This window comes from Acomys minous, assembly GCF_964271855.1.
Source record: "Acomys minous genome assembly, chromosome: 6".
Taxonomy (NCBI): Eukaryota; Metazoa; Chordata; class Mammalia; order Rodentia; family Muridae; genus Acomys; species Acomys minous.
This window is the reverse complement of record NC_140487.1, coordinates 93,952,640-93,978,647: the sequence shown is the minus strand read 5'-3', so window position 1 is coordinate 93,978,647 and position 26,008 is coordinate 93,952,640. Positions and strand designations below refer to the sequence as shown.

The 26,008-nt window shown below is 45.5% G+C and overlaps 1 protein-coding gene and 1 long non-coding RNA gene across 3 annotated transcripts in view; one reads left to right on the top strand and one right to left on the bottom strand.

Moving 5' to 3' along the window:
* The first annotated feature begins 502 nt into the window (after nt 1–502).
* Nucleotides 503–18,181, top strand: AKR1A1 (aldo-keto reductase family 1 member A1). Of its 2 annotated transcripts, XM_084786634.1 has the most exons (10): nt 503–817; nt 7,732–7,821; nt 12,138–12,257; nt 12,698–12,849; nt 14,479–14,674; nt 14,913–15,112; nt 16,038–16,110; nt 16,234–16,320; nt 17,283–17,411; nt 18,023–18,181. In XM_084786634.1, the coding sequence occupies exons 2-9, from the start codon at nt 7,738–7,740 to the stop codon at nt 17,397–17,399; spliced, it is 1,029 nt and encodes a 342-aa protein (XP_084642760.1). In that variant the 5' UTR covers nt 503–817; nt 7,732–7,737; the 3' UTR covers nt 17,400–17,411; nt 18,023–18,181. The 2 variants fall into 2 exon arrangements, with proteins under 2 accessions (XP_084642760.1, XP_084642761.1); XM_084786635.1 differs by lacking the exon at nt 17,283–17,411 and having other exon boundaries at nt 505–817.
* LOC311600224 overlaps nt 14,973–26,008 on the bottom strand; it is an 11,206-nt gene continuing 170 nt past the window's right edge. The window contains exon 2 of the long non-coding RNA XR_014780169.1: nt 14,973–15,156. This is a non-coding gene — a long non-coding RNA (uncharacterized lncRNA). The remainder of the gene's footprint in view (nt 15,157–26,008) is intronic.

Genomic DNA, 26,008 nt, shown 5'->3' with positions numbered 1-26,008 from the left:
AATACTTATGAAGTCTCTAGTGCATTGCCAGCGCAAGGTACTGACTGAAACACCAGTAATTTTCTTTCCTTCTTTCTTTTTTTTTTTTTTTTTTTACTTATTTATTTATTTATTATGTATACAGTATTCTGCCTGCAGGCCAGAACAGAGTACCAGATCTCATTACAGATGGTTGTGAGCCACCATGTGGTTGCTGGGAATTGAACTCATGACCTTTGCAAGAGCAGTCAGTGCTCTTAACCTCTGAGCCATCTCTTGCCCCAGTAATTTTCTTGAATGGGGCTTGAAGAGGCGCGATTTCCTGTGTTATGATCAATCTTTGTGTCAGGGCTGCTCTGGGAATCCTTCAAATCCACTTTAGAGAAAGAAGGATGGGCGGCCAGAAGGACCCACCAGGTACCACAGAGGATCGTTTTCTCTAGGAAGCACCGGAATCCATTCCTAGAGAGGTGCCTGCGCGGTGCACTGTGGGCCGGTTGGAGGCGGCGGCCAGCGCCCAGGACTGTCCACGTAGCCTGTGCGCATGCACAGTCTGGGCACTCAGACCCCTTCAGACGTTCGTGGTGGAGCGAGAGGTTCTCGGGAGGAGGGATGTGCAAAGTGCCTGCTCTGGCTTCTACCCCCAGTTCCACTTCGCAGGACAGCGGGGGGCTAGTCCGTCCTGCGCGCGATTCTGGAAGTTGGGCCCTTGCTCCTCCCTGGGGTGGGGCTCCCGCCTCGCCTTCCGACTTAAGCCGAGGCCTGCTGGCCCCGTACTTGAGTGCGGAGCTGAATTCTGGCCACTTTGTCTTCTCCGCAGCCTGCGCTCATTGCCAAGGTGAGTTCTTCCTGCGCCCGGCCCATCTTTTTTTCTTTTTTTTGTGCGAGAGAAGCCGGGGTCCTTCAGGGCCTTGGGGCTGGGCCTCGCGCGGGCCGGGCCCCGGGACTGAGTGGAGAGCGCCTGCGCTTAGAGGGACGCGATGCGGTCTTCGATTTGAGTGCTTCCTCCTAGTCTGTTCCAGATAACGTGTTTCTCTGGACCTGTTTGCTCAGAGTTGCAATGAACAGGCATATCAGTGCTATAGGGAGAACTGGGATAAATCTTTGAATGTGTCTGGTACAAATCAAGTGCTTTGTAAATTTTAGTTGCCATCTCTTTGTTTTCTCTTTTTTATAATTTTTTTTCTCTTTGTTTTCTCTTTTGCACGCTTTTTTTTTTTTTTTAAATGGAGGTGCAGGACTGTTTCCAGGAAGTGGCGTAAATGGAAGCGAGAAATTAGCTTGCTCAAGCCGTTGCCTCTGGTTTGGGAAAACTTGGACATGTTATATAGCCTGTGGCCACGGAGCCCTTTTAAAGTGAAAATACCTGAACCCTTACATCATCGAGCCTGCTATTAATGGACTAACGTTTAGATTGTTTATAGCACTGCAGGACCTGCCTAGGTTCTGATCAGGCCTGTTACTTTTCCAAGGTTCCACTTTCTTCATCTGTAATACAGATTTAATTCCAGCATGATCCTTTCTGGTTTGGTGGAATTGATTATTATTTATATATGCAACAGAGTTTTTTTTCCCCTGAAGATTCACTTGTTTTGTGCTTATTAATGTTTTTGTTTGTGTGTATGTATTTGCATCTTGTGGATGCCTGGTGTCCATGGAGGTCTGAAGAAAGCGACAGATCCCCTGGGACTGGAGTTGTAAGAGGGTTGTGGGTGCTCTGTGCGTGCTCTGCAAGAGAAACAAGAGTTAAGCAGCTGAGTCATCGCTCCAACCTCAGAAGCAGAGCCTCTTGTATCTTAGTCTTGCCTTGAACTGGTGATATGTCGCCAAGGTTACCTTGAATCCCCTGATTTTACTGCCTCCACCTCTGAACCTCTGAGTGCTGGAATTGTAGTCACCATGCAGGGTTTAAGAAGTGCTGGGAGCGCTGGGTGTGGTGGCCCAGCACTTGGGAGGCAGAGGCAGGTGGATCGCTGTGAGTTCGAGGCCAGCCAGGTCTACAAAGTGAGTCCAGAACAGCCAAGGCTACACAGAGAAACCCTGTTTTGAAAAACAAAAATAAATAAATAAACCAAAATAAATAAATAAATAAGTGCTAGGAGTAAAATCTCAGGACAACCACTTTACCAATTGAACTACACCACCAGCCCAGAAGTTTTTTTTTTTCTTCCCCTGAGACAGGGTTTCTCTGTGTAGCCTTAGCTGTTCTAGACTTGCTTTGTAGACTAGGCTGGCTTCGAACTCACAGCAATCTGCCTGTCTCTGCCTCCCAAGTGCTGGGATTAAAGGCTTGTACCACTATGCCCGGCTGATTTATTTTTTATTTTATTTTTTTTAATGCGTGCCAAAGTTAGTAAAATACTAACAGGTGTAGCTTGGTGGTAGAATTGACATGGTTAAGGCATTGGGTTCATTTCCCAGCGTGTGTGTGTACACACACACACACACACACACACATCTGTTTTCCCAAGAAACAATGAAGATGCTGGAATTAGTGGCTTCCTCAGATGCCTCTTCAGCCAGCTAAGTTGCCTAGCTTGCATGGCATGACATCTCATGGCTGCAAAAACAGCACTTGGGTTCTTTTTTTTTTTTTTTTTTTGAGACAGGGTTTCTCTGTGTAGCCCTGGCTGTCCTGGACTCACTTTGTAGACCAGGCTGGCCTCGAACTCACAGTGATCCACCTGCCTCTGCCTCCCGAGTGCTGGGATTAAAGGCATGCGCCACCACGCCCAGCTAAAAACAGCACTTGGAAGGGAAAGGGAGGGAGATTGTGTGTGCAAGGTCATTCTTGTCTACAGACAGTTCAAGACCATCCTGGGCTACATGAGAGCGTAATAAAAAAGAAAATCCCAACATTCAAGGTCTCTCCTTCATTAATTTCTGTGTGCATGGTAAGGGGTTCAGATGAATGACTCAGGTTTTTAGGGGAGACCTTTATATAGACAAAGAGATGCAGTGCCGGGCAGTGGTGGCGCATGCCCAGCACTTGGGAGGCAGAGGCAGGTGGATCGCTGTGAATTTGAGGCCAGCCTGGTCTACAGAGCGAGTCCAGGACAGCCAAGGGTACACAGAGAAACCCTGTCTGGAAAAAACCAAAAAAAGGAAGTTTCAGGGAGGAACTAGAAATTCTAAGTATTAGCTCAGTGGTGAGTAACAGTTAGCTCCGCAAGTGGGAGTTTGGGGAAAGAAAACGTGCAGAGGCCTGGAGTCAAGTGGTGCTCCTTTCACAGAGCCTGAAATGAACCAGCCTGGAGCTACCTCGCACACCTGTAATCCCAGCACTCAGGGAGGCAGAGGCAGGAGGATCTCTGTGAGTTTGAGGCCAACCTGGTCTACAGTCCAGGACAGCTACACAGAGAAACCCTGTCTGGAAAAAACAAAAACAAACAAACAAACAAAACAAAAGAAAGAAATAAAGAAAAAGTGGGGGAATGTCGAGTGTGGGAGCCAAGTTTTAACGGAGTCTGGACTTTAACCTGGGGAGAACTGCAGAACAGTTTGAGCCAAGGAATCACATGATTGAATTTGGTGGATGGATTTTGAATAAGTCCACATTTAATTTTGTTTTAGTTTTTGTTTTTTGAGACAGGGTCTCTCTGTGTAGCCTTGGCTGTCCTGGACTCACTTTGTAGACCAGGCTGGCCTCAAACTCACAGCGATCCGTCTGCCTCTGCCTCCCTAGTGCTGGGATTAGAGGCGTGCGCCACCACTGCTTGGCTCTGTCTGATTAGTTTTAACACTTGCTACCCAGGGCTTTGGGTCTCTAGTGAAGTAGAGGATGCAGAAGGAAGAGACTGAGTCAGGTACTGTGCACACTGCATTAGATGTCATAGGTCTCTTCAAGTGGTGGGGCGGAGGTTCAAGCCCTGGTTTATGCAATTCTGGATCCTGGAGTACTCTGCAGTCTGGCTGATGGATCGATGAGATCATTTTAGTCTCTCTCACAGACACCAGTAGAGCATGCTGATGGAAAGGCTCAGGAGAACTAAACAGCTAACCTGGTGTGGGAAAAGTCAGAGTTTTAGATGGCCCCTGAAAACACAAACTTGACCAAAGGGGAGAAAAGAGGATGTGGAAAAAGCCAAAGGACACCAGCATTGGTAGGAGGCAGGGGAAAGGTTCTCAAAATCCAGGAAACACTTTCCTAAATAGTACTTTCCTTTTGTCTTGTCAGCAGCTCTGCTGGGCTGTGCTGGAAAGCTGTTGCCTAAAGCAGACTACTTAGACAAATCACAAACCAGCCTAGGATTACTTTGTGTCTTGTTGGCAGTCTGTCTCTTCTGTGACCCTTCTCAGAAGTTATTAATTTTTACAGATCTTTGTTCTTCCTGCCTTTTATCCCGTTCCTTTGGTTTTTAGTTTCACCTGCAAAAGGAATGAAGAAACAAGATGAAGGTATCTTCCGTGTTCCCTGTAAGCCAAGGCTTTTGTTCAGTCTCCACCCTGGTAATTTCAGAGCCTTCTCATGTGCTGGGAAAACCTGGGAGAAGTAAACAGGTTATTGTTTGAGATCAAGCCCAGGGACCTAGTCATAGAACCTGCTTGCTTGACCCCTAGGAAATCTGTGGGTACAAAGACCACACCCTCTGCAGTTTGGCTTGCTGCCCGGATTGACCGGTTTTCTGGCAGTTTCAGCAGAAAGAAGACCTTTTATATTCAAGTTTTGCTAGGCTACAAATCCTTTCCATCAGAAAGACCAGGAAAGACAGTCTTGGTGTGTCTGTTTACTCACAACTTAAATAAGTACCTGTCCTCTCACAGATCTTTCAAAATTCGGAAGCAAAGTTCGTATTTATAAAGATATTATTGGCAGTTGGATTAGTCCCAGGAGACTATCTATTGTCCTGATAAAATCAAGGGGAGAGGTTATTTTTACTGGCTCTTGGAGTAAATATTCTCTCTCCCTACTCTTTTTGATAACTGTTCACCTTCCTCCCCACTTACTGGTTATTGACCCTCAAACAGTCTGCTCAGGAGCCTACGTCTTTGTTAGTTACAGAGATGGGAGAAGGACTAGCAACCCAAATCATTATGGCCAAATTAACTAAAGCAAGCGTTTTTTATTCCTGTATACATGCTGTTTCCCCCTGAGGTGGGAAGATAAGTTTTGTTTTTGTTTTTTCCAGACAGGGTTTCTCTGTGTAGCCTTGGCTGTCCTAGACTCACTTTGTAGACCAGACTGGCCTCAAACTCACAGCGATCCACCTGCCTCTGCCTCCTGAGTGCTGGGATTAAAGGCATGCGCCACCACGCCCGGCAAAGATACGTTTCTTATAGCTCAGAGATAGGGGGTTTCAAAATGGGTATTTGGCAGGTCAGTAGGCAGGGTTACACAGCAGAGCGTAACAGGGTAGTCATGGTAACAAAGGTAGGGTTGCAATATGATCATAACACCCTCCTGAGCGCTGGACGTGGTGGCGCACGCCTTTGATTCCAGCGCTCGGGAGGCAGAAGCCAGTTAATCACTGTGAGTTCAAGGCCAGCCTGATCTACAAAGGGAGTCCAGGACAGCCAAGATAACATAGAGAAACTCTGTCTTGAAAAACCAAACAACCAACCTCGTTCAACAAAGGCATGGTTGCCGTTTCCTGGAACAGACAGTACAGAACCATTTGTAGTTAGGTGGAGCGTAGCCTAACCCTTGAGAAAGACAGATTTAATTATAGACAGGAATGATCCAAGCTTGTTGTTATTATAAGATGCCTGTCAAGCCTAAGATGGAGGCAGGGGGTTTTATTATTATATCCCCAGACCTCTTTTTACTCTTTTATTTATTTTGAGCTAAGGTTTCGCTGTATTGCCTAAGCTGCCTTTCAGTTCACTCTGTAGCGCAGGCAGTCCTTGAACTTGCAGTCCTTCTGGCTCATCTTTTCCAGCAGCTGGTATTACAGGCTGGTCACCACTAGGCCTACCTTTTGCTTTGTTTGAGACAGGGTCTTTCTATGCTGTCCTCACTGTGCTTGAACTTGCTATGTAGACCAGGCTGGCCTCAGACTCACAGCGATCCCCCTGCCTCTGCCTTCTGAGTGCTGGGATTAAAAGTGTGCGCCAGAATGCCCAGCAAGGTTATATTTTGTATAGATGTGTTTACCCATCTCCTTCAAAGCTTTTCCTTATGTCCTTAATTCTTCCACTTTGTTGCCTATATGGGGCAAATAAGCCTTCCTTTCTGGTCCTATTTTTTCTTTTCTTTTTTTAAAGATTTATTTATTTATTATGTATACAGTGTTCTGTCTGCATGTAATGACTGTGTGCCAGAAGAGGGCACCAGATCTCATTATAGATGGTTGGGAGCCACCTTGTGGTTGCTGGGAGTTGAACTCATGACCTTTGCAAGAGCAGCCAGTGCTCTTAACCTCTGAGCCGTCTCTCCAGACCTCCAATCCAATTTTTTCATCTGAAAAATGGTCCGTGGCATACTTCGCTTGAAGGAGCCCACTCCAGCCTCTGAACCTGGCCAATCAAACAGACATGTGAGAGGGATTCAGAACGTCTCTGTTATAAAGCTTCAGTTTCTGATGTTGAAATGTTCCTGCTGGGCATGGTGGCACACGCCTTTAATCCCAGCACTTGGGAGACAGGCAGGAGGATCGCTGTGAGTTTGGGGCCAGCCTGGTCTACAAAGCAAGTCTAGAACAGCCAAGGCTACACAGAGAAACCCTGCTTCAAAAAACAAAACAAAACAAAAAAACAAACAAAAAAAGAAAAAGAAAATGTTCCTGCTTTGACATTCATTTCATTTTCAGAGAAGTCCTCCTTTTCTGGGCCTGTTCTGTTATGAAATCTTTGCTTTGTAGTGACCTTTGTCTGTCTTTATTTTTATTTTTTATTTCTTATTTTCCAAGACAAGGTTTCTCTTTGTAGTCCTGGCTGTCTTGCTTCTGCCTCCAAAGTGCTGGAATTAAAGACCTGTGCTCCCACTGCCTGGTGACCTTTGTCTGGCAACATTGGCTTGAGACCTGATTTATTTGTATTTGCTTTGGATATTGGAACTGTTTCTGTTTTGGTTTAGTTTGGGTTGTTTGCTTAATAGCCCTGGCTGTCCTTGAAGACTCAAACTCACAGAGAAGTACCACCAGCCTCCTCTGTTTCCTGAGTGCTAGGAAAGGTTTTGGTTTCTCTTTTTGTTGTTGTTGTTTTGTTTGTTTTTGTTTTTTGCTTTTTGTTTTGTTTTGTTTTGTTTTGTTTTGTTTTTGAAACAGGGTTTCCCTGTGTAGCCTTGGGTATCCTGAACTCACTTTGTAGACCAGGCTGGCTTTGAACTCACAGAGATCTGCCTGCCTCTGCCTCCCTGAGTGCTGGGATTACATGCATGTGCCATCTTGAGACAAGCTGGCTTGGTGCATTTGGTCCTCCTGCCTCAGCTTCCTGATTGCTGCATTCTACACTGTATCTCTATGCTGGGTTTGTAGTTTGTGTGTGTTCCTAGGGATGACATCCAGGGCCTTGTGCATACTAGGCAAGTGTTGTACCGCTGAGCTCTCTCAACCTCAGAAATTGGGGCTTTTGAACACTGGTCTTTAACTTGCTGTGTGAGGGGCAGCCAGGCTAGCAGTCTGTTTGCTTGATTTCAGGTACCTTGTCTCTGTCTCTGCTCACAGGCACTTGTATAATAAGGTGTTTGTTTCCCACATCTGACACCACTCCTCTCTACACCCCTTTTCTGGGCCATGTTTGCAGAAGTAGATGGCTAAGGCTCATGGCAGCACTGACCTCCTCACCGTTTTTTTTTTCTTGTTTGTATTTTAGGGGACAATGACGGCCTCCTGTGTCCTCCTGCACACTGGACAGAAGATGCCTCTGATTGGGCTGGGGACATGGAAGAGTGAGCCTGGCCAGGTGAGGGGTTGGGAAAAGCAGGGAGACTTCTTGAGTCTCTGTCAGGGAGTGGGAGAGGTTTGCAAGAAGGGCCCTGTATTTTCTTCAGTAACCCCCAATTTTGTTTCTGCTAAGGATAAGGGTAGTGAAGCAATGAGGGAAGAAGGGGCGACCACGACGAGCCCTTAGTTTCCCAGCTAGCTCAGGACAGGCTGAGGGCCTAGAGAGCATCTCTACAGAGTGATACGGCCAAGTTGGAGACACTGTTTCTAGGCCTGGGCTCTGGGTCCCAGTACATTACATACCAGCCTGTGTTGTGATCACATCTGCTCTCCTGACACTGGGCTTATTGAGAACTGGGCCTTTCCTAAGTGCATATTTTAGAGTTATGAGCATAGTCCAAAGCTTATGAAGTTACAAGGGTCAACTGCATAGACAAGAATTAGGAAAAAGCTTTTAACTGAATTTTTAAAATTAAGTTAATTCAGGCTGGAGAGATGGCTCAGAGGTTAAGAACAGGGACTATTCTTCCAGAGGTCATGAGTTCAATTCCCAGGAACCACATGGTGACTCACAACCATCTGATGCCCTCTTCTGGTGTGCAGGTGTACATGCAGACAGAACATAATAAAATACATCTTACTTAAAAATTAAATTGATTCTTTGACACTTTCATACATGTAGATAATACAGACTGATCACACTTATCTCCTCTCTCTTTTTTATATACTTTTTTTTTTATTATTTATTTATTTGAGACAAAGCCTTACTTTGTAGCCATGTTGATCTGGAATTCACCAGGCAGCTCAGGCAGTGATGCTAGATGTAGACTACTATGCTTGAAAAATTTTTCTTTTTTCTGATGATTTCGTTTGATGTGTGTGTGTGTGTGTGTGTGTGCGTGCGCGCGTGCGCTTGGAGGCCAGAAGAGATTCCCTGGAGCTAGAGTTACATGTATTTGTGAGCCATCTGATGTCAGTGCTGGGAACTGAACTCCTGTTCTCTGCAGGAGTAACAGGCAGTCTTTTTTGTTTTTGTTTTTGTTTTTGTTTTGTTTTTTGTTTTTTTTTTGAGACAGGGCTTCTCTGTGTGTTCTTAGTTGTCCTGAACTCGCTTTGTAGACCAGGCTGGTCTCGAATTTGCAGAGATCCACCTGCCTCTGCCTCCCAAGTGCTGGGATTAAAGATGTGCACCACCACACCTGGCTGCAACAGGCACTCTTAATTCCTGAGCCATCTCAGTAACTCCCCAAAAAACATTTTGTTTTTCCTCTTTTTTTCTTCGAGACAGGGTTTCCCTGTGTAGCCTTGGCTGTCCTGGACTCACTCACTCTGCTTTCCACCACTGCCCAGCAAAGTTTTTTCTTAATGAACCACATGATTAATATTTTAATTTTGTTAAATGAGAATTAAAATGGAGGATTCTTATTCTTATTGTTGAGACTGCCTTCTTGTGTGGCTGAGGTTGGCCAAAGTGAGGCCTTTCTTTATCCTTTCAAGGGCTGGGCTTGCAGGCCTGTTTCACGATTCCTAGCTGATTTTTTTTTTCTTTTGGGTTTTTTGTTTTGGTTTCTCTGTGTAGCCTTGGCTGTCCTGGACTCACTTTGTAGACCAGGCTGTCCTCAAATGCATAACAATCCTTCTGCCTCTGCCTCCTGAGTACTGGGATTAAAGGTGTGTGCCACCACGCCCAGCCTTCTGATTGTATTCTTTTATTTATTTGTTTGTTTGTTTATTTATTTATTTATTTATTATGATACAGTGCTCTGTCTGCATGTACATCTGCAGGGCAGAAGAAGGCATCAGATCACATTATAGATAGTTGTGAGCCACCATGTGGTGCTGGGAATTGAACTCAGGACCTTTGGAAGGGCAGTCAGTGCTCTTAACCTCTGAGCCACCTCTCCAGCCCCTGATTGTACTCTTATATACATTTAATAGGTAATCATTTAAAAATACCAACCCTGTTTGGCTCATGCCTGTTATCTCAGCACTTGGGAGTGTTGTGTGCTATGTATCCTGGGCTACCTAGCGAGTTCCAAGCCAACTTGGCTACTGAATGAGAACGTGTCTCAGAAAAGCCCCCAAATGAAAATAAAGTAGAAGTCTTAGCTGAGTGTGTAGTTACATGACCATACGTCTCTGCTTTTCCCTTCTTCCTTAGAAATCTGAGTTAGAGTTAATACAGACTTCAGGATTAAGTTTGGGAACTCAGGCCTCCTAGCTATAAGCTAATATCTCCACTGTGGTTGGATAATATCTGCCTTGTTTTTTGCATTCCTTACCATAGATTCCTAGGGCCCTGGAGTATAGTCAGGGTCTCTGTGCTCTAAGTAGGTGCTTGACACAGCCTAGGGATAAGGAACTGGTTGAGGTAGGGGTCTCTCCACCAGGGTTAAGCAGGCGAGAGCAGCAGGAGCCTGGGGAGGGGCATGAGAAAGTGTATGTGTCAGAGAGCCGGATTCTGGTGTAGCCTTTCCTTTTGAGAAGAGGTCTCATGTCATCCAGTTAGGCATTGAGTTTTCAGTGCAGCTGAGAGCAACCTTGAATTTCTGATCCGCCCACCTCTACGTCTAGAGTCCTGCTTGGATTATAGAATACGTCACCATGGCTAGTTCATTTAGGGAACTGAACTTGGACTTCAGGACTTTGTACTTGCTAGGCAAGCACTCTACCAACTAAGCTGTCTTCTCAGCATTTTGTTGTTGTTGTTGAGACAGGGTCCAGTTGAACAGCCTTGGCTGACCTGGTACTCACTTCACTGTGCAGTGAAGGGTATATTTGTATTTTTGGCAATCCTCTTGCCTCAGCCACCTCAGTGGTAGGATTAGTCTGTTGTTTTTGCAGATTAACTGACCTATTCTACTTGGTGTCTCTCTGTCTCTCTCTTTGTCTCTCTCTCTCTCTCTCTCTCTCTCTCTCTCTCTTTTTTTTTTTTTTAAACCAGGCTGGCCTTGAACTCAAAACAATTCACCTGCCTCTGCCTCCCCAGTGCTGGGGTTAAAGGCATGCACCACCACACCCGGCTTTCTCTTGCTGTTTGTTTGTTTGTTTTTTAACAATGTTTTTCTTTTCTTTTCCTCTTTTTTTATGATTTATTTATTATGTATACAGTGTCCTGCTTGCACATACGCCTGCATGCCAGAAGAGGGCACCAGATCTTAGTATAGATGGTTGGGAGCCACCATGTGGTTGCTGGGAATTGAACTCAGGACCTCTGGAAGAGCAGTCAGTGCTCTTAGCTGCTGAGCCATCTCTGCAGCCCCCTCTGGCTGTTTTTTTTAGAAGATTTTTTTAGGAAGCCTGGGAGCAATGTTGGGGAGCTGGAGAGATGGCTCAGCAGTTAAGCGAAGTTGTTGCTTTTGCAGAGGACTGGTTTAATTCCCAGCACCCACACATTGGCTCATAGCATCCATAATTCATCTTTACACTCTACCTCTTTTACCAGTCTGTAGAGCTCACTCTATCTGTGTGGCTCTCTGAGGAACCTCTGCATGGCCTTGGCCCTTAAGCCTAGGGATTGCCTGCCTGCCTTGCCTTTCTCTCACCTTCTCGCCTTCCTTTCTCTTTGTTGTTGTTTCCCTCTCTAACATGCTCTCATTCTGTAGCCCAAGCAGGCCTGGACATCAGTATGTAGTCCAGGATTGCCTTAAACTTGCTGGAAATTCTAAGTGCTGGGATTATAAAATGACCTTGAACTAACTAATTTACTTACTTTCTTTTCAGATTTATTTTACCAGCTGAATGCCTTTAATCCCAACACTTGGGAGACAGAGGCAGGTGGATCTCTGTGAGTTCAAGGCCAGCTTAGTCTACAAATCGAGTCCAGGACAGCCAGGACTATTACAGAGAAACCCTGTCTTAAAAAACAAAACAACAAAAAGATTTATTTTATGTTATGTTCATGAATGTTTTGCCTGTGTGTCTGCATGTGTACCATGTGCATACCTAGTGTCCACAGAAGTCAGAAGACTACATATGGTCCTTTGAAACCAGAGTTTCAGAAGGTTGTGTGCCACCTTGTAGAAGCTGGGAACTGTGCCTACATCCCCTGGAAGAGCAGCCAGGATCTTAGCTGCGCAGCCATCTCTCCAGATTGGAGCTTGGATTTCTGATCCTCCTGCCTTTATCTCTTGATTGTCTGTTTATTCTAGGGACCAAATTCAGGGCTTCATACATGCTAGGCAAGCACTCTACCAACTGAGCTGTCTCCCTGGCCTAGAATCATTTTTCGTCTTCTCACCCCCACCTGCATGGGTGGCCTTCATATAACCTTTCTCCCTTACCAGCTCAGACCAGTGGAACTGAAATCTTTTTTTCCTCCTTTTTTTAATGCAGGTAAAAGCAGCCATTAAATACGCCCTTAGTGTAGGCTACCGCCATATTGATTGTGCTGCTGTCTATGGCAACGAGACTGAGATTGGAGAGGCCCTGAAAGAGAATGTAGGACCAGGCAAGGTGAGAACTGGGGGTACAAAGGAAATGGGGTGTGAGAATTTAGGGCTGAAGCCGGGACTTGGTCTTAGCTATGAAAACTGGCATCAGTTCCCAGTGTGTTGATCCTCCTGGCATTGTTATCTGCAAAGTTCATACTTGAGAATTACATGATGGCATTAAAAAGAAAATCTGGAGGGGTGGTTGTGGTGCACACCTTTAATCCCAGCACTTGGCAGGGAGAGGCAGGCAGATCTCTGAGTTCAAGGCCAGCGTGGGTTATACAGAGAAACCCTGTCTCCAAAAAACAACAAGAAGAAAGAGAGAAACTTGTTACTTTAAGTAAATTTATGGTTTTGCATTGGGTAACATTCCAGGGCACACTCTGTTTCTCTCCCAGAGGTGTGGTAGATAAGCCTGAGTGCTCAGGACTCTCCTTACAGTGGGTTCTGTCTCTGTCACAGGCAGTGCCTCGAGAGGAGCTGTTTGTGACATCCAAGCTGTGGAATACTAAGCACCACCCTGAGGATGTAGAGGCTGCCCTCCGGAAGACACTGGCTGATCTCCAGCTGGAGTATCTGGACCTCTATTTGATGCACTGGCCTTATGCCTTTGAGTAAGCCTTGCCCCTGCGGCCTTTTCTCTAAGTTAAGGTTGGGTGTGGTAGTGTTAGTAATTTATTGTGTTCTAACTGCAGAGCAGTTTACTTCAAATGAGCCTCTTGCCTTTTCTGCAGCCAGGTGTGTAGGTATATGAAGAGGCTAGCACCCAGTGTGAGTGTCCCCTAGCGCTCTGTTGCTCACTCAGGAAACATGCTGCTCTTCTTCTGAAGTCGACCCCAAGGTTTTGGCCATGAGTTTCACAGCAGAGGGTGTGAGAAGTCTTACATCAGATGGATAGAAACCCACCTGAAGAAAGTGGCATTATGGAAGCCGTGCTAGAGAGGAGATCGAATCTGGGCCTTTGAGCAATCGTGGTGGTGCATGTCTCTACTCCCAGCACCTGGGAGGCAGAGGCAGGCTCTGAGCTCAAAGCCAGGCTGCTCTACAGAGCTGATTTAGGACATTCAGGGCCGATATAGAGAAACCCTGGCTTTTTTTTTTTCTAAGATGTATTTATTAATTATGTATACAGTGTTTTGCCTGCATGTACACCTTCATGCCAGAAGAGGGCAACAGATCTCATTATAGATGGTTATGAGGGCACCATGTGGTTGCTGGGGATTGAACTCGAGACCTTTGGAAGAACAGCCAGTGCTCTTAACCTCTGAGCCATCTCTCCAGCTCCCCTTTTTTTTTTTGAGACAGGGTTTCTCTGTGTAGCCCTTGCTGTCCTGGAATTCTTTGTAGACCAGGCTGGCCTCGAACTCAGAGATCTGCCTGCCTCTGCCTCCCAAGTGCTGGGATTAAAGGCGTTTCTGCCTCTTTTCTTTTCTTCTTCTTCTTCTTCTTCTTCTTCTTCTTCTTCTTCTTTGTGTTTTTTTGTTTTGTTTTTTGTTTGTTTTTTGAGACAAGGTCTCTCTATGTTGCCTTGGCTGTCCTGGACTTGCTTTGTAGACCAGGCTGGCCTTGAACTCACAGCAATCCACCTGCCTCTGCCAACCTGCCTCCCGAGTGCTGGAATTAAAGGCAGGTGCCACCATGCCTGGCTTCTTTTCTTTTCTTTTTTTTTTTTTTAAGACTTATTTACTTATTATGTATACAGTGCTCTGCCTTCATGTACACCTGCCCACCAGAAGAGGGCACCAGAAAAAAAATCTGCCTATGAAAAGAAAGGCAACCATGCCATACAGAGAAATACCTGAGTTATAAACTAGAAGAATAGGAAAGCATTGCTGTTTCCAATTCTTGTCACTTTGTCGCTGGTCTTAGGCACATGGAATAGCCAGATGAGCCATAGAGCAGAAGCCTGGCTTGGTTTGTTGTTGTTTACTTATTTACTTATTATGTATACAGTGCTCTGCCTGCATGTACACCTGCCCACCAGAAGAGGGCACCAGAAAAAAATCTGCCTATGAAAAGAAAGGCAACCATGCCATACAGAGAAATACCTGAGTTATAAACTAGAAGAATAGGAAAGCATTGCTGTTTCCAATTCTTGTCACTTTGTCCCTGGTCTTATGGTATGGCACATGGAATAGCCAGATGAGCCATAGAGCAGAAGCCTGGCTTGGTTTGTTGTTGTTGTTGTTGTTGTTGTTGTTGGGTTTTTTTTGCTGACACTTGTGGGGCTCTGTTGCACTCAGGCGGGGAGACAATCCCTTTCCCAAGAATGCCGATGGAACAGTCCGATATGACTCCACCCACTATAAGGAAACCTGGAAGGCTCTGGAGGCTCTGGTGGCAAAGGGGCTGGTGAGAGCCCTCGGCTTGTCCAACTTCAGCAGTCGGCAGATTGACGATGTCCTCAGTGTGGCCTCTGTGCGCCCAGCTGTCTTGCAGGTGAGCACCACAAAGAGACGAGTGGAAGATGTCTTGCAGTCTCTTTAATGACAATCTCTCTGTCAGAGTGTTGTTGAAGGAGTGCTCTGTAAAGGTGGATCTGCAGTCCTGGAAGAGCAGTGCACTCCCAGTGACAACAAGTGGGCTTCGAGGCAGTCGGGGTCAGCAGCGGCGGGTTAGTGGACCCAGAGTTTAGAAGGGCCAGGGAGCCATGCTGGAGGGCTGTTGCTTGTTTCAGGTGGAATGCCATCCGTACCTGGCTCAAAGTGAGCTCATTGCCCACTGTCAAGCTCGAGGCTTAGAAGTGACTGCTTATAGCCCCTTGGGTTCATCTGACCGTGCTTGGCGCCATCCCGATGAGCCAGTCCTGCTTGAGGAACCAGTGGTCTTGGCACTAGCTGAAAAACATGGCCGATCTCCAGCTCAAATCTTGCTCAGGTATGGGACACTTTGGAGAAACATGCCTCTGGTATGGGAAAGACCTGGTTGGGAGGCAAAGAAAGAGGGAATTATTTGTTTGAGATAGTCTGGCCTAGAACTCTATTTAGACAAGGCAACCAGGAACTCACAGATCTACTTGCTTCTGCCTCCAGAGTGCTAGGATTAAAGGTATGAGCCATCATACCCAGCTCAGGGTTTTTTTTGTTTTTTGTTTTGTTTGTTTGTTTGTTTCTTGAGACGTGGCTTCTCTGTTAGACAGAGCCCTAGCTATCCTGGACTCCCCTTGTTTTATTTTGTTTTTGTTTTTGGAGGCAGGGTTTCTCTGTGTGGCCTTGGCTGTCCTAGACTTGCTTTGTAGACCAGGCTGTCTTCGAACTCACAGCAATCTGCTTGCCTCTGCCTCTCGAGTGCTGGGATTAAAGGCGTGCGCCACCAGGCCCTGCCTGGACTCTCTTTGTAGACCAGGCTGATCTCAAACTCACAGCGATCTGCCTGCTTCTGCCTCCCTAGTGCTGGCATTAAAAGTGCACTACCATGCCCAACAGGGCTTTTTGTTTTTAAAAGTTTATTATTTATACAGTATTTTGCCTGCATGTGTGCAGAAGAGGGCATCAGATCTCATGTAGATGGTTGTGAGCCACCATGTGGTTTCTGGGATTTGAACCCAAGACCTTTGGAAGAACAGTCAGCGCTCTTAACCTCTGAGCCATTTCTTCAGGGCTCCCCCCCCTCCTTTTTTTTTTTTTTTTGCCAGAGTAAGGCTGAACACTTTGCCATGTAGTCTAGAGTGAGGCTACCCTGAGGCACCTGTTGCCTATTCCAGTGATGCTCAGGTGTTCTAGCAGTTAGAGAGGGTTGCATTAAGCTTAAGATAATGTTTCTGAGTGCTAACTCCTTTTCCTTGTCTTCCTCCTCCACCTAGATGGCAGGTTCAGCGGAAAGTAATCTGCATCCCCAAAAGCATCACTCCTTCCCGCATCCTTCAGAACATTCAGGTACTTGGCCATTAGGCTCTGTCTTCTTTAGTCTGTTGAGATGTGTTCTGGCCCTGATTCTGCTAAGAAGCCAGCATGGGGGGCTCCAGCTACTACTCACAGGCTGATGTTTCTATCCCCCAGGTGTTTGATTTCACCTTTAGCCCAGAGGAAATGAAGCAATTAGATGCTCTAAACAAAAATTGGCGGTATATCGTGCCCATGATTACGGTAAGGATGTGTAACCGTTTAAAGTTAAGGAGCAGGGAATAGGTGACATGCTTGGGCCTACTTCAGTAGGAGCCTCTTGAGTAAGAGGCTTGGAGTGTGGTGGCCCAGGTCTGGCCTCGGGCTTGCTGGTTGGAAAAGCGACAGAATGTTGGTGGGATTGCTACCCAAAATGTAGTGCTTCTTTTTTTCTTTACTTCCTCCTTCCCTGTCTTCCTTCCTTTCTTCCTTGTTTTATTTTATTCTTTTGAGACAGAGTCTTAACTCTATTGCCTTGACTGCCCAGTCGAGGTGCTGAGTCCATTCTCCCAAATGCTGTAGCCTCTGAAGGACTGGCAAGCTCTCCCACTGTCACATCCTCACCCTCAGGGCTACTCACCAGTGCCTTCGCCAGCATGGCCAGCTCCACTGTACTGCCTAGACAGGGTGCAGGGCCCACACTCTCCTGCGAGCTGCAGCCAGTGAGGGGGAAGGGCTAGCTCTCTTGCTCTCATGGCCCCAGGAGCAGCTCTCCTGGCTGCTGCATGTGGGGAGAGGGTGTTATCCTGCACCCATGCCGCCTCAGGCCAGCTCTTCTGTGTCCCCTCCACCAGCAGCTCTGCTATGCTGTCCAAACAAGGTACAGGGCTCACTCTCCTGAGTGTTGCCGTGGGTGAGGGACAGGGCTCACTCTCCTGAGTGTTGCCGTGGGTGAGGGACAGGGCTCACTCTCCTGAGTGTTGCCGTGGGTGAGGGACAGGGCCAATTCACCCACTCATGACCTCAGGGCCAGTTCTTCTGATTGCCACAGGTGTGATGGGTGAGAGGGGCTCTTTTACCTTTTTTAAGATGATGAATTACACTGTAGTTCATACTTTTGTGGAACTCACTATGTATCTAAGGCTGGTTTTGAACTCCTGCCATTCCTTCTGCCTGATTTCTCTCTCTTTCCTTTTGCCTTTGTCTTTCCCTTTCCTTCCTTTTAGGCATTCTTCATTCTCCATTCTCTTGCCTCAGCCTACCAAGTTCTGGGTTACATCAAGCTCTGCTCCAATGATCTTGTTCTCTTGAAGTTGGAGAAAATTAGTATGGCTCAGGTGTAATGTATATAACCTGTGAGTCTTAGTCCTGCCTCTTGATATTCTTATAACCTATTTTATTTGCCCAGTTAAATAATAAGAGCTCAAAGGGCTGGAGAGACGGCTCAGAGGTTAGGAGCGCCGTCTGCTGTTCCAGAGGTCCTGAGTTCAATCCCCAGCAACCACATGGTGGCTCACAACCATCTATAATGAGATCTGGCGCCCTCTTCTGGTGGGCAGGTGCACAGGCAGGCAGAACATTGTATACATCAATCTTTAAAAACAAACAAACAAACAAAGAAACCTTACCTGCCTTCTATAAAAATAATAATAATAATAATAAGAGCTCAAAAAGCATCTTTGATCTTGTTGAAGTCTGCTACATATAAGGAAGTAAGCAGATTCTGTGCACATTATTCCAGTTGATACTGTGAAATCTTAAGAGCTGGGTCAACCATGTACCAGTCTGTATGTTTGATGCTGGAGATTGTCTTGATGTGACATTGAGCCTTGGGTCCCGCTGATGTCACTTGGCATCACCATATAGATAGGTGAAATTCTTCAGAAGAGTTGGAGGTAATTCTCTGCATCTTTGGAATGTCAGTCAGTGCTTGCTAATGAGTTTATTTATTTGTCTTGCCTTTCAGGTCGATGGAAAGAGGGTCCCCAGAGATGCTGGACACCCTCTGTATCCCTTTAATGACCCATACTGAGGCCATAGTTTCTCAGCCTCCCTTTCAGCTCTCCTGCAAAGTGTTGCCTGCTACACCTGAGAAAGATAAAGTCAATAAAGCTATTGAAGTATATACATTGTTTGCTTGACTTACTTGTCTGGTTAGGTGTGGGGACAGAAGTTGTGCTCAGAGACAACACAGACTTAGCTGCTGGATGTGACTTGCCCTTACCTTTATTGGCTTTAGAGGGACTGTTAGCTGGATTCAGGGAGTTCCATCTAACAGCTTTTTACTTTATATCTATCTACCTATATCTATATCTACATACATAGATACACATATACATGTATAAATATATATATGCGCATATGTGTGTATGTGTATGGTCATATATATTTGAAGCTCTACATGCTTCCCTAGCACTCTACAAAAAAGCCAGAAATGTAACACCTTCGAATTGATATACTGGTACTGACTGAAGTTTTGTTTTTTGTTTTTTAAGATTTTATTTATTATGTGTACAGTGTTTTGCCTGCATGTGTGCCTGCAGGACAGAAGAGGGCATCAGTATAGATGGTTGTGAGCCACCATGTGGTTGCTGGGAATTGAACTCAGGACCTCTGGAAGAGCAGGCAGTGCTCCCAACCTCCGAGCCACCATCTCTGCAGCCCTGCTTACTGAAGTTTAAAGCAAACTCAGATCCTTATTATTTACCTTTCCTGCTCTACTCAGTGCCTACATTTAAGAATAGGAAGGATGCTGTCGTGCGTGTATTAGTAGATGTTTAGGAATCTCAGCTTACAGAATTAGGGAAGGGAGGGGTGGCCTTTTTTCTCTTGGGGACTGCAGTGAGTGTGCATAGGCTATCTGGAGGAGGCAGGTATCAGGTCCAAAGCCCATTACTTAAAGCCTTTACCTAAGATGATAAGTTCCTTATCATCCCATCAGAGGTCACTAATAAATTGTAGGAAGGTTTTTGGTGACTCTCTGTCTTTCAACTCTATATGGTGCCTCCAAATTAAAGCATTTATTTAATATTTATGAGTCCAGGGGGATGAAGTGTAGTGCTTCCCTGGGGATACAGTATAACTAAGACAAACAGGTCCCTGTAGTCTACTTGAAGAGACAGACTTTAAGTAATTGCATAATTAGTTTAATTACAGTTAGGAGAAGTGCATCATGTGAAGCCTACTTATTTAATTAGTTGAGATCTTAAGGATGGATAGAGATTAAAGGCGGCGAGAGTGGGAACCAGTTGCAGATTGGACAGCTTGGGGGAAAGCTTTGAAATTGGAAGGTCTTGGAAAAACCTAAAGAAGATACGACAGAAACTAAAAGTGAGTACAGAGTGTGAACCAGTGATGATGCCAAAATGTAGGAGCCTGTTACTAAAGGGCTTGGTTGGTTAAATTGTGCCAGAGAAGCTGGGAATGCAGTTCAGTCAGTGCCTTGTCTGCCTAGCAAGTTTGAAACCCGGAGTTCGTTAGTGTGTGGATGAGTTTATGTAATCCTAGCACTAGGGAGGTGGAGGCAGGAGGATCAGGTTCGTGGCCATTTGTAGTTACATCGTCATATTTGAGGCCATCCTGAGACTCTGTAAGATTCCTCAAAAAGCAAGCAAAACCTAACAGGCTGTCAAGACGCTTAATGAGGGCCAGTGAGGGAGTTCAACAGTTAAGAGCACATAGTGGCTGGCTGTGGTGCCGCACGCCTGTAACATGTATAGTGTTCTGCCTGCATATATGCCTGCACGCCAGAAGGGGGCATCAGATCTCATTATAGATGGTTCTCAGCCACCATGTGGTTACTGGAAATTCAATTAGAAAAGACTTTAGAAGAACAGCCAGTGCCTTAACCTTTGAGCCATCTCTCCAGCCCTTTATTTTAATTTTTCTGTTTTCTTGTTTTTTTTGTTTTTCGAGACAGGGTCTCTCTGTGTTAGCCTGGGCTGTCCTGGACTCACTTTGTAGACCAGGCTGGCCTCGAACTCACAGTGATCCTCCTGCTTCTGCCTCCCAAGTGCTGGGAATAAAGGCGTGTGCCACCACTGCCTGGCTATTTTCATTGTTCTAGGAAGAAAATTGGCCCCAGATGTATATAAAAGGAAAACAAAGCAGCGTGAAGAAACAGGAAGAAGATGCCCATCTCTCTTAGTTATTGTTTCATTGCAGCCTATAAAAGGAAGTCTCGGGCTGGAGAGATGGCTCAGTGGTTAAGAGCGTCTCCTGCTCTTCTGGAGGTCCTGAGTTCAATTCCCAGCAACCATATGGTGGTTCACAACCATCTAGAGTGAGATCTGATGCCCTCTTCTGGTGAGCAGGTGTACATGCAGGCAGAACACTGTATATGTAATAAATAAATCTTAAAAAAAAAATAAAAATAAAAAAAGGAAGTCTCCAGTTGGGGGCTGGCTTACAGTTTAGAGGACGTGTCCAAGATCATGGTGGTATGGCAGCAGGCAGGCAGAGCAGTTACAGCTTATCAGCAAGCTGGAGGCAGAGAAATAATGAGGCTGGTCCTGGCTTGGGCTTTTAAATCTCAAAGCCCACTTCTAGTGATACAGGTTCATCAATAAGGCCATACTCCCAAAAAACAGTCCCACAAACTAAATCTAAGCATTCAAATAATACGAGCCTATTCAAACCACCACACTAGCTGTATTAGCTACTTTTTGCTGTGTCCAAATACCTGATAAGGAGGGATGTATTTCAACTCATATTTTGGGGGGAAGTGGGGAAGACATGGTGGTAGCACGGTGATAGGAAAATGGGGCAGTTTGCTGACTTCTGAAAGATTAGAAAGTGCCAATAAGACATCAAATGGAGCTGGCTATAAACCTTAAGGTCAAACCAGCAGTGGTAGCACACACCTTTGAACCCAGCACTTGCAAGGTCTCGCAGGGTGGATCTTCTATGAGTTCGAGGCCAGCCTGGTCTACAGAGTGAGTTCCAGGATAGTCAGAACTGTACAGAGAAAACTGTCTGGAAAACCCAAAAAGAAACAAAACCTTAAGGTCCTCCTACAATCACCCACTTCCTCAGGTGCCACTTTCTAAAAATCACTAACTGCTGGCCTCAGTGACCTAGGCCTCTAATCCCAGCACTCAGGAGGCAGAGGCAGGCTGATCGCTGTGAGTTCAAGGCCAGCCTGGTCTACGAAGCAAGTCCAGGACAGCCAGGGCTACATAGGCTACATACCCTGTCTCAGAAAAAACAAAAACAAAAACAAAAACAAAATTGCTGGGCGGTGGTGGCACATGCCTTTAATCCTAGCACTTGGGACCCAGAGGCAGGTGGATTTTCGTGAGTTCGGGGCCAGCAAGTTCCAGGATAGCCAGAGCTATTACACAGAGAAACCCTGTCTCAAAAAACCAGAAACTAAGCTGGGCGTTGTGGTGCACGCCTTTAATCCCAGCACTTGGGAGGCAGAGGCAGGCAGATCGCTGTGAGTTCGAGGACAGCCTGTTCTACAAAGTGAGTCCAGGACAGCCAGGGCCACACAGAGAAACCCTGTTTCGAAAAACCAAAACCAAAAAACAAAATAAAACAAAACAGCAACAACAACAAAAAACCCAGAAACCAAAAACAAAACAAACAAAAAAATCAAAGCCAGGCATGGTGGGCTCATGCCTTTAATCCCAGCACTCGGGAGGCAGAGGCAGGTGGACATATGAGTTCACGGCCAGCCTGGTCTACAAAACCAGTCCAGGACAGCCAAGGCTACACAGAGAAATCCTGTCTTGAACTCCTGCCCCCTAAAAATAATCAAGTCAGGGGGCAGAGATGGAGCTCAATGATAGGGTGCTGTCGAGGTCAGAAGACAATTTCTGGCAGTTAGTTCTCCCTTGACATTTTATGGAATCTGTGGACTGAACTCAGGTCTCTTGCCACATTAACCATATCATCAGCCCTCCCAGTCCCAGTTAATTCCCCCCACCCCATTAGGTCTCACTGCAGGAGCCATTCTGGAACTTGATATGTAGATCATGGTGGCCTTGAACTCACAGCAATCCCCCTGCCTTTGCTTCCTGAGTGCTGGGATTAAAGGTGTGCATGCGCCACCGCACCTGGCCAGCCCCCCCCCCCAATTTCTTTTCTTTTTTTTTTTTCTGAAACAGGGTTTCTCTGTGTAGCCTTGGCTGTCCTGGACTTGCTTTGTAGACCAGGCTGGCCATGAACTCAAACTCACGGCAATCCCCCTGCCTCTGCCTCCTGAGTGCTGGGATTGAAGGTGTTGCACATGCCACCACACCCGGCCAGACCCTCAATTTCTTATCAGCATACCAATCCTAAGATTTAAGAGACATCCTTGTAACTCTGTCTTAACCTTTTTTCTTTTTCATTTTGAGGCAGGGTCTCACTCTGTGTGTCATGCTGACTGTGTGAAAGTTTGCCTCAAAAACCCTAGAAAAGTTGGATGTGATGACACAGCTGTAATCCTAGCACCCGGGAGGGGGAGGCAGGAGGATCAGGACTTCAAGGTCATCTTTGGCTACATAAAGTTGGAAGCTAGGCTCAGCTTTATAAGCCTGCTCAAAAACAATCAAAAGGCATGATGGCACACATCTTTAATCCAGTGCTCAGGAGGCAGAGGCAGAGGCAGGCAGATCTCTGAGTTTGAGGCCAGACTGATCTATATATCAAGTTCTGGTCAGCCAGAGCTACATAATGAGACCTTGTTTTAAAAAAAGAAAGAAACAAACAAAGAAACAGAGAAAGAAACAAAGAAAGAAAGATCACCGGCAAAACAACAACAGAAAAATAAACAAAGCACCTAACTTGGGGAATCTGAGGGCATGGATAGGTTGTAGAATTACTACACAAAACAAAATGCTAGGCACGGTGGTGCATGACTTTAATTACAGCACTCAAAGGCAGAGGAAGGTGAATCCCTGAGTTCAAGGCCAGCCAGAGCTGCATATTGAGACCCTGTCTCAAACAAAACAAAACAACACAGTTTCTAAGAGGCTAATCGGTTCAGTGGTGAATAGGACTTGTTAATCTTGCAGAGGACCTCGGTTTGAGACCCAGCACCCACATATTGGCTTTCAACTGTCGGTAACTCCAGTCTGCAGGGCTCTCACACCCTCCTCTCCTCCATGGGCACCAGGCATAGACATAGCATAAAGTTTTTTTGTTTTTGTTTTTTTTTAAAGACAGGGTTTCTCTGTGTAGCCTTGACTGTTCGGGACTTGCTTTGTAGACCAGGCTGGCCTCAGACTCATAGAGATCTGTCTGCCTCTGCCTCCCAAGTGCTGGGATTAAAGGTGTGTGCCACCACCTCCGGGCCGAAGGTAAAACACTCATAAACATAAAATAAGTAAAAAAAACCAAAAAAACAAAAAAACAAACAAACCAAAATAAGTCAATCTAATTTTTTTTTGAGGCAGGGTTTATCTGTGTAGCCCTGACTGTTTTGAGAACTTGCTTTGTAAACTAGGCTGGCCTCAAACTCAGAGATTCTCCTGCATCCCAAATACTTGGATTAAAGGCATGCACCACCACTACTGGGCCTTAAAATTTTTTATTTTTAAATTCTTGACTCAAATATCTCATCTTGCTTAATATTTAAAAAACACAAACAAATAAACAAAATACAGGTGGCTGGAGAGATGGCTCAGAGGTTAAGAGCACTGGCTGCTCTTCCAAAGTCCTGAGTTCGATTCCCAGCAACCACAAGGTGGTTCATGTTCACCTGTGATGAGATCCAGCGCCCTCTTGTGGAAGGCAGGCCTGCTGTATAAATAAGACGGGGTTTCTCTTTTAGTGCAGGCACACATGCAGGCAGAATACTGTATACATAACAGATAAGCCATTTTTCTTTTTTTGTTTTGATAAATAAATCCTTAAAAACAAAGCAAGGGTCGGGCGTGGTGGCCCACACCTTTAATCCCAGGACTAGGGAAGCAAAGGCAGGCCTATTGCCGTGAGTTCGAGGCCAGCCTCGTCTACAAAGTGAGTTTACGATAATCAAGGCTACATAGAGAAACCCTGTCTCAAAAAGCCAAAAAATAAAAATAAAAGCAAAAAACAAACAAATATACAAACCAAACCAAACAAATAGCCTGGCATGGTGGCCCATGCCTTTTATTCCAGCAGTAGAGGGGCAGAGACAGGTAGATGGCTTTCTGTGAGTTTGAGGACAGCCTGGTCCACAAAGTGAGTCCAGGACAGCCAGTGCTACACAAAGGAAGAAACCTTGATTTGACAAAACACAAACCCTCCCCCAAAACATCCCCAAACCAAACAAAAAAACCAACCAAACAGCCAGGCAATGGTTTAATCCTATCACCTGGGAGGCAGAGGCAGGAGGATCTCTTAAGTTGGAGGCCAGTCTAGTCTATAGAGCAAGTTCAAGGACAGCCAGGGCCATACAGAGAAATACTGTCTTGAAAAACCAGCCAACCACGCTCTGGGCATGGTGGCACACGCCTTTAATTCCAGCATTCAGGAGGCAGAGGCAGGCAGGTTGCTGTGAGTTCCAGGCCAGCCTGGTCTACAAAGTGAGTCCAGGATAGCCAGGGCTACGCACAGGAACTTTGTCTCAAATCAATCGAACACAAACACCCCCCACCTGCAAAAAGAAAAACCAACCAACCAACCAAACCCAAAAGGAAAACTAAGGATCTGACGAACAAAAAAGGGAAAACCTGTTGCTGGAAAAGTGGGTCATCAGTTAGGAACACTTGTTGCATTTCCAGACTTTGGTTCCTAGCTGCTACATCTAGAGGTTCACACCTACCTGTAGAATTCTTGTCTCTGCTTCCCTGCACTCACAATCACAAATCCACACTCAGACACACATTTATATACATAATTTTAAAAATTAAAAATATTTGAGACAGGATCTCACTATGTAGCCTCAGCTGTCTTGGAGCTCCCTATATAGATTAGGCTGCCTCAAACTCAGAGACCCCAACAGCCTCTGCCTTTGGAATGCTGAGACTAAAGGTATTTGTGACCACACTTTGACTTTTATTATTATTGTGATGATTATTTGTTTTGTTTTGTTTTTTTTCAAGACAGTTTCTGTGTATTCCTGGCTGTTCTGGAACTAGCTCTGTAGACCTCATGCTGACCTCAAATTCAAAGAGATAGGCATGTCTCTGCCTCCTAATTGCTGAGATTAAAGGTGTGTGCTAGGGCTGGAGAGATGCCTCAGTGGGTAAAGACCACTGGCTGTTCTCGCAGAGGACCCATATGGCAGCCCACAACTGTCTCTAACTCCTGTTCCAAGGGATCCAACAACCTTTCACAGACATATGCAGGCAAGACACCAATGTACATAAAATACAAATAAATACATTATAAAGACGTGTGCCACCATGCCCCACTAAAAAGTTATTTTTTAAAAAAGAATCCACTTTTTAAAAGATTTATTCCATTTTCTGTAATTAAGTGCTTTACCCAGATATCTATTTGTCTGCCTAAGGAAGTGGTGAGCCTCCATGTAGATGTTGGGAATCGAACCAGTATCCTTTGCAAGAATAACAAGTGCTCTTAACATCTGAGCCAATCTCCAGCCTCATTTACTTTTATTTTACATTTATGAGTGTCTGTTTGAATACATATATGTGTACAATATTGTGTGCATAGTGCTTCTGGAGGCAAGAGGAAGGCATTAAATGCCCTGTAACTGGAGTTACAGACTTTTGTAAAACAAGGTGGGTGTGGTGGTGTTAGTCTGTAATCCTAGCACTTGGGAGACAGAGGAAGGCAGATCTCTGTGAGTTAGAGGTCAGTTCCGACTACATAGCAATTTCCAGGACAACCAGAGATATACTGTGAATTAATATATATATATATACATATAATGATATATATATCATATATACATATGATTAAGTAAAGAAAAAAATAAAGTTAGAGACAGTTATTTAAAGTGTCTTAAGTACAGAGATTTAGCTCAACAACTCACTCGTGGATGTGGGTAGGAAGTGAGATGAGGGCACCACCGGAT